The 8,337-nt window shown below is 57.0% G+C and overlaps 1 protein-coding gene across 1 annotated transcript; it reads left to right on the forward strand.

Moving 5' to 3' along the window:
• The first annotated feature begins 4,628 nt into the window (after positions 1-4,628).
• On the forward strand, positions 4,629-6,606 carry LOC147978692 (uncharacterized). The gene has a single exon (XM_087546457.1). It carries the CDS (start codon positions 4,805-4,807, stop codon positions 6,410-6,412), a length of 1,608 nt encoding a protein of 535 aa, XP_087402583.1. The 5' UTR covers positions 4,629-4,804; the 3' UTR covers positions 6,413-6,606.
• The last annotated feature ends 1,731 nt before the right edge of the window (positions 6,607-8,337 follow it).

Below are 8,337 nucleotides of genomic sequence, written 5' to 3' on the forward strand. Positions count from 1 at the left end.
TACTGCGGCCTTCCCCGTCCCGCGCGCTTCCCAAAATTCGGATCCCGCGAAATCTGCGGGCAGCAGAACAACTTGTTAGACCGAAGATCTCCTCTGCACCGTCACTCGGAGCCTTTCAAGTAAAGAAACTCACTCGACAAAAATTAAGAATGGATCAAGGCGACTGAAAAGGAAGTTGCTGTCATCTCTCAGGTCCATTGATCCGAAAACAGATATGCTCGTGGCATGAAAAGTGAGTCGGAGAAATTCTCAACTCCTTCCCCACTCAAACCTCGATCCATTCGGGGGCTAATGATGAAGCCATGTACCTAGGGTAGGGTCATGGTCCTGTCCCAACTGCCCTACCCAAGGACATCTCTAGAAGAAATCATCTTTCAATCGACTTGGAGGTGTTCCACTCGACAGACTCGAAGACACTCGACCAAGACCAAACCACTCGACGGTCAGGAGACCTAGAGGCAGTCCGCATGCTAACAGTCGGTTATTAAGTAGCCTTTATGGTCATCATAGCACTTTATGAGGGGCATTACCAGTAACGCCTGACCTTAATGTATTTAAAACCCTGCATAACTGAGGGCCGGAGGGGGCCGGCGAACTCTATATAAGCCACCCCCCTCCTCAGTGAAAAGGGTTCGCACCCCTGTAATTCATACACGCATAATCCAGTCGACCGCCTCCGGGCTCCGAGACGTAGGGCTATTACTTCCTCCGAGAAGGGCCTGAACTCGTAAACCTCGTGTGCTTACAACTTCTCCATAGCTAAGATCTTGCCTCTCCATACTTACCCCCCTACATCACTGTCAGACTTAGAACCACGACAGCGGGTCCTGGGCCTCTTCTTCTCCGGCATCGTCGTCCATACCGTCGATGTCGTTGGAGCCGTAATCGAGCATGTCAATTAAGTCTTCGACAGTGGCTATGAAGTGGGTGGCGGGGGCAAAATTCCCTGTCATCAACTAGTTCGGCTGCGAACCCCCAGCTAAGGATAGATTTTTTAATGAGTTTAGCACGTCGCCCAAAGGCGAGTGCTGGAAGATGTCTGCGACGCTGAATGCGAAGATCGATAAACGATCAAGTTCCGTGTCCGCGGACTCACACGGTTCGGAACTTATTGCCGAAGACGAGTCCGGAGTTCCGGTGACACAGATATCGTGTGAGGTTAAGTCCATATGCGGCTCCAACGTCGGGGAATCTGTGGCCTCCGTGGCGGGGTTGAGCCTCCGGTCCTTCGATTGCGCAGTATGCTCCGGATCTAAGGCCAGAGCGGTTACAGGAGCTATCTCCTGGATGCGGTCCGATGACAGATTTAGGTCATGTCCATCGGGGTGACTAGGAGTGGTTGCCGCGGTCTCGAATCCGGCGAAGATCAAGTCTCCAAGGATGTCCGCAACGTAGTTCAAGCTCCCAAATCTGACCTAGGGGCCAGGGGCATAGCTATCGATCTGCTCCAGATGGCCAAGCGAGTTGGCCCGCAGTGCGAAGCCGTAGAACACGAAGATCTGTCCAGGGAGGAAGGTCTCACCTTGGACAGCATCGTTGTTGACGATTGAAGGGGCCATCAAACCTTTTGAGGATGGCGCAATGGAACTCTCAGTGAAAGCACCAATGTCGGTGTCAAAACCGGCGGATCTCGGGTAGGGGGTCCCGAACTGTGCGTCTAAGGTCGATGGTAACAGGAGACGGGGGACACAATGTTTTACCCAGGTTCGGGCCCTCTCTATGGAGGTAATACCCTACGTCCTGCTTGATTGATGTTGATGAATATGAGTATTACAAGAGTTGATCTACCACAATATCGTAATGACTAAAACCCTAAAAGTCTAGTCTGGCTATGATTATGAGGATTCGACTTATCTACGGACCTAGCTCTCCGGTTTATATAGACACGGGAGAGATCTAGGGTTACACAAGGTCGGTTACAAAGAAAAGAATCTTCATAGTTGGTCGCCAAGCTTGCCTTCCATGCCAAGGAGAGTCCTATCCGGACACGGGTGGAGTCTTCGGTCTTCGTATCCTTACGGCCCATCAGTCCGGCCCATATCCAATAGATCGGACACCCGAGGACCCCTTAGGCCAGGACTCCCTCACCAAGGGGTCGTGCTAACGGCACGGTTGGATTACCCAAACCCATATTGATGATAATCCCGTAATAAGGGGGCACGATCTCTGCTTAGACAAGACGAGTCAATAAGGACCGTGCCTCGAAATGCGAAGCAGGAGGCTGAAAAATGGTTCAAAATAATAATAAGGCTAGAACATAACGTCTCACCAAAAAAGTTGTCAGTGGACACTGCTTATTTTGTTTAAGTATTTTGCCCTTATGGTTCAGGGTTGTGACGGTTATATAGAGCCGAACATATTTCTTCTGACCAACTGCTTTGGAGTATTCGGAGGAGGAACCCTCCTTGCAATGCTGAAGACAATCTGCGTGACGGACACATCGTCATTGAAGCTTGGTTCAGGGGCTACTGAGGGAGTCCTAGACTAGGGTGTCCCCGGGCGTCCGGGCTACGTGATATGGGCCGGACTGATGGGCCAAGAAGATACAAGATCGAAGGCCTTCGCCTCGTGTCCGGATGGGACTCTCCTTTATGTGGATGGCAAGCTTGGCATCTGGATGTGAAGATTCCTTTCTCTGTAAAACGATTCTGTACAACCCTAGGACCCTCCGGTGTCTATATAAACCGGAGGGATTAGTCCGTAGAGGCAATCATAATCAGATAGACTGGACATCTAGGGTTTAGCCATTACGATCTCGAGGTAGATCAACTCTTGTAACCCCTATACTCATCAAAGTCAATCAAGCGGGAAGTAGGGTATTACCTCCATCAAGAGGGCCCGAACCTGGGTAAACATCTTGTCCCCTGCCTCCTGTTACCTTCGATCCTCAGACACACAGTTCGGGACCCCCTACCCAAGATCGGCCGGTTTTGACACCGACACCAGGCACGGGGCCCGTACGACGGGGGCACTGTTCTCCGTCTTGTCGTGCGTCACAGAGTGGTTGGGCCAGCTCGGCTATAGTGGCGCGTCGCCTGGTCGCCATCGGCTAGTGTCAGCAGGATGAGGGGTGCACTATTGCCATGCTGGCCCTGGTCAGTGGAGTAGGTGGGCCACTGCAGCCATGCTCCTGCCGGTCAACGGAGTTGGAGGGCCACTATAGCCTTGCTCATCCCTTTTAGGGGACTTTATCCATCGTACGCCTTGGATGGGACGGGTGCTGACCCGTGGCTGGGTTGAGGAGCGTTCCACGACGGCGCTTGCTTGTAGGAGAAGTCATGGTTTGGCGGGACCGGCCGGCATGCGCCAGCGAGCCTGGTCGGGCTGCGGGGCTTGGCCGGGTTGAGGAACCCGACCAAGGGCAAGCTGGATTGAGGGGCGATGCCGTCCCGATGTTTTTGAAAAGGGTCTGGGTTCCGTTTCCTGCCCGGGGTTCATCCCCCCGACATCGGTGGAACTGGTAGTCTGGTATCATCTACAAAGGACATGGGGTGAGATTATATTCACTTCATGCCAGCTTCCATTTTCTTGCCATGATGTATTGGAATGTGAAGCTCTCATCGATTATTGAAGGAGTGGCATTAGCAAAATGATGGAGTGACCCCTCTAACTAATGAATCAGATTGCTCACAAGCGGTAAAGTTGATTCGAAGCACAATGATTGATCATTTGAGACATGTATTCCTAGTGCATGAAATGAAATAAGCTTTGTGAGGAGATCGCAAAATTACTCACATATGCTTTGCAGTGCTACCTGGCTTGGTTCTAGACCGAACGATGTACCCATCTTGAAGGTTACTTTACCAGAGAGTAAGTCCTATTGACCAAGAAGCGAAAAAAGCCGCCGGTACTTCTTAATGTTGTACGTAAGAGGGTTATCCTAGCTAACAATCATGCCATGCTTAGATTTAGGGATTAGGGATTCTTATTGGGAAATAGATTGGATTGGCATTCAAGTTCGAGCAGATCTTATTGGTTCAACTTAGGCATTGTTGTGTCAATTAAAATATCAATCTTCATCAAATAAGCGCTAAGATTCTAGTTCAAACATAGGAGCATTAAGCTCTAAGCACAACTTTCTATTAAGTATTGCAATCATTTGCTTTGAGTAATAGAAGTCATTTAGGAAAAAGATTGCTACCAAGGCTTGAGGCTAGGATTAATTGTTGGTAGTGAGGGGCTCTTCATGTAGAGATGAATATATTTTTAACCAATGTTTCTTTTTTGCAATCATATATTGTAATCAATGTCGAATATATCAAATATATCTTATCAATACACTTCCCTTTTCCCTTCCCCCAAAATAAATATATTTATTTTTCCTCAATAAAAAGGCACCACACAAAAAAAAATACAGGCGAGGCGCTTGTGAAAAATCACAGCCAAGGGCCTGGTCTGCATTTGCCAAAACTTCGAGGCTCATGTAAGAAAGAAAACTTTGCCAAACCACAGCCAGCCGAGGAGGCATACCGGGGCAGCAGCTGATTCAACAATCCTCCACGGATATTCTGCGCGCACGCCCACCTACAAACAGTGCCACAGAGGAACCCACCGGGCGCAAAGAATCCTAGGTGGTTTTCGGCGCGACCGTGGGCTCCCCACAAAACCGAGAGCGTGTGCCGCTCCCTCTAGCGGAGGCGGCTGCTGCTGTTCGGCGCCGATACCGGCGGCGGCCGTCTGCCCCCGCTCCTCTTTTTATTCGCCGCTCCTCTCCACCGGCCAGCGCCAAACCTATAGTTGACCACAAGAGTCCCTCAGAGAAAAAAAGAGTTGACAACCAGAGACCGGTGGCCAGGCTTTGCAGATGGAGAGGATTGACGGAGCAGGGCTGGGTGCGCGTGGGTCTGCGGGGGCGATGCTGGGCATGGAGATGCATCTCGTCCACCAGCCGCAGCCGCAGATGCACGCGGCCTCCTCGTTCCAGCAGCCGCCGGAGCACCTCCACCACGGCAACGGCGGCGGCGGCGGCTTCCAGGTCCAGCACCACCAGGCCATGCCGGTGAGGCAGCAGCACCCACAGCCACCGTACGCGGCTTACGTGGCGCCGCCGTCGAGGGTGGTCAAGGCGCATGAAGAGGAGGAGATGGGCAACGGCGTCGGGAATGGCGGCGGCGTCCTGCAGCAGCCGGGGGCGGGGGCGGCGGGGTGCCCGTGGTCCCGGATGAAGTGGACGGACGCGATGGTGCGTCTGCTCATCGCGGTGGTATACAACGCCGGGGACGACGGCGAGGGCGTGTCTGCAGGAGGCAAGGCGGCGGCGTCGCACTCGCACGGGAAGGCGGGGGCGTCTGCGGCGGCGCACGGCGGGCACGGGCCGCAGGCCGCGGCGCAGCAGAAGAAGGGCAAGTGGAAGTCCGTGTCCCGGGCGATGGTGGAGAACGGCTTCAAGGTGTCGCCGCAGCAATGCGAGGACAAGTTCAACGACCTCAACAAGCGCTACAAGCGCGTCGTCGACCTGCTCGGCCGCGGCACGGCGTGCAAGGTGGTCGAGAACCCCGCGCTGCTCGACGCCATGGGCGAGCTCACCGCCAAGGCCAAGGAGGAGGCGCGCAAGCTGCTCAGCTCCAAGCACCTCTTCTTCCGCGAGATGTGCACCTACCACAACCCCCCCGGCGCCGCCGCAGCAGCCTCGCACGGCACCGACGACGGCGCGGCCTGCTTCCACCACCCGCGGCCGGCGGCAGTGCCGGGCGCTGCCAACTCGTCTGCCGGCCTCCAGGTGGTAGCGATGGTGAATTCCTCCACGCGTTCTGAGGACGACAGCGAGGACGACGTCCTCAGCAGCAAAGAGGCTGAAGAGGAGGAGGAGGACGACGACTACGACCTGGACGACGTGGAGGAGAAGGCGCCGGGCACCAACCGCCGCGGGAGCCGCGTCGACGACAGTAATGGCTTCCACAACTACGGCGGGCACAAGAACAAGCGCCGTCGCGGCGAGAGCAGCGCGGCTGCGGCCGGAGAAGACGGAGAAGAGGACGGGAACAAGCACGCCCGCAGGAGGCCGTGCGCCATGCAGCAGTTGCAGCGCGAGCTGGCCGCGGCGGAGGCCGGCGGCGACCAGCAGCAGCTGCGGCAGTGGATGCAGCGGCGCGCGCTGGAGCTGGAGAAGCAGAAGCTGGCGTACGAGGTCCGCGAGTACGCGCTGGAGAAGCAGCGCCACAAGTGGGAGCAGTTCAAGGCCACCAAGGAGTGGGACATGGAGCACGAGCGGCTGCGGATCGAGCGCCGGCGCGTCGACGGCCAGCGCATGCTGCTCGTGCTCAAGCAGAAGGAGTTCGACCTGGACCTCGCCGAGGCCTACAACAACTACTCGTCGTCCGTGGACCACCACCCGGGCGCCCAGACCCCGCCGCCCGCCGGCTTCCAGCAGCAGCCCGGCTCCAGCCCCTCCACCACAGGGCACCCGAACTAGCCAGGCAGGCAGGGCAGGACACCATGCATACATTAGATTTAGCTTTTCCCTTAGGCCACCATGCATACTCCATTTTTACTTCTCCTTCGCCAGCATGCATTACCTTTTCGCTTTCGATTCGTTGTAATCAGAGCAGTGGAGCAATAACCTGTAAGATGTCTATGGTCTCTTGAGTTGAGAAGTTTCAGAATTCACATGCCTATGGTCTCTTGTTGATTTGCCTGGAATAATCGTTGTGTCATGGAGCCTGTACTTTGTCACCGTTCAGAACATTGGAGTATCTACCTCGATCGTGGATGTCCATGGGCATCTCCGAGGTCTCCGAGGTGTATGCACTCTGCACCAGCCACACGGGGCGGTGCTGATCCCGAGCCACACGGGGGCACGCCGAGGTCCACTGCGCACGCGGTGTGCCTTGGCCTTTTGCAGTGGCTCTACCTAGGAATCGTCGATCGTCGCCGTACCTTTCTCCTCCCCTTTCGCTGGTCAAATGCGTATCCTCCCCAGTGGCCGCCTTTCAGCGACTCCAACGCAGCGACCCAAATGAATGACGATTTTGTTTGTCTTTTGTCTGTTTAGAACAACTTCAACATGCTGATCCAAAGGGACGTGCGTTTCCGTTTGGATCGGCCAAACGAACATCCACGTCCACCTTTTGGTTTGGGTCTGCATGCGCGTCCAACGGGTGGCCTGACGCACTTTTGTATGTCCGTCTTGGCATTTCGTCGAACACGTAGCAGGCAGCGGGGGTGGCAGCAGCTAGACGGCCGGCGGCTGCAGCGGCACAAGCCCAGCGCGGGTGCGAGGCGAGGCCGGGACGAGCGTCGCCTGCTGGGCACGGCGAGGCGCGACCTGGACGAGCGTCGCCTGCGGAGACGAGCGCCGGAGGGGAGAGGGACGAGCTCCTGCGCGCGACGCGGGCGTGGCCGGGAAGAGCGTCGTCTCCTGGGCGCGGCAAGGCACGGCCTGGACGAGAGTCACCTACGGGGACGAGCGCCGGAGAGGAGAGGGATGAGCTCCTGCGCGTGACGCGGGCACGGCCGGGACGAGCGTCGCCTGCTGGGCGCGGTGGGGCGCGGCCTGAACGAGCGCCGGAGGGGAGAGGGACGAGCTCCTGCGTGCGATGTGGGCCGACGGGAACCCAGGAGGACGCCGCGGAGCACGGAGGTCGTCGGATGGCAACTCCGACCGCATCCATAGCAGCACCAGCACGGCCGGAGCAGCACGCTCGCCGCCGAGCACTGGCTGGCTAGCATAGCAGCACGCTCGCCGCGGAGCACTGGCTGGCTAGCATAGCAGCCCCTAGCATGCGGTTGTGCATGTAGGCACGCACGCAGCCGGAGCAGAACGCCCGTCGCAGCTCACCACATGCGCCGCCGCTTGCCGTGCCCGCCGCAGCTTGCTGCACCCCCATGGGACCGAAACGCAAGGACCCAAACGCTGCGTTGTAGATCGCCGCGGCATCCTCTCCAGCTCGCGGCGCCCACTCCGGCCGTCAACTAGCCGCGCTGCAGGTCGTCACGTCTTGCGCGCGCTGCAGGTCGCGCGGCGCGAGCGGGGCATGGCTCGGCGCGAGCGCTGCGGGGCCAGCGCGGGTACGAGCTCCGACGGGCGCGGCGCGGGGCGCGGTGGCGCTCCGGCTCGAGCAGCTGCGACGGCCGGGCGCGGGGGATGGGAGGCGAGGCGAGGCCGGCTGCCGGCGTGGGTGTACGGGGGTTCGTGTGCTGGGCAGAGAAAAAGGAGGAGAGAAAGGTGGGAGGTGGTAAGTCTATGCCAGGTGGGCCAGCCTCGCATGCAGCGGACGAGGAGGACGCAAAGAGCGTCCGTTTTGTGTCCGCCTCGGATTCAAATGTAATTTAAATTTGCGTCTGAAATGAGTCTGTGCGGATACAAGACGGACAGAAAATAGAAATGGATCAGCATGT

This window comes from Triticum urartu, chromosome 3A (genome assembly GCF_056163025.1).
Source record: "Triticum urartu cultivar PI428250 chromosome 3A, HENAU_Tu73, whole genome shotgun sequence".
NCBI lineage: Eukaryota > Viridiplantae > Streptophyta > Magnoliopsida > Poales > Poaceae > Triticum > Triticum urartu.

What these genes read in the sequence shown, in the direction of transcription:
- LOC147978692 (XM_087546457.1), top strand. Translation starts at nt 4,805, where the DNA reads ATGGAGAGGATTGACGGAGCAGGGCTGGGTGCGCGTGGGTCTGCGGGG.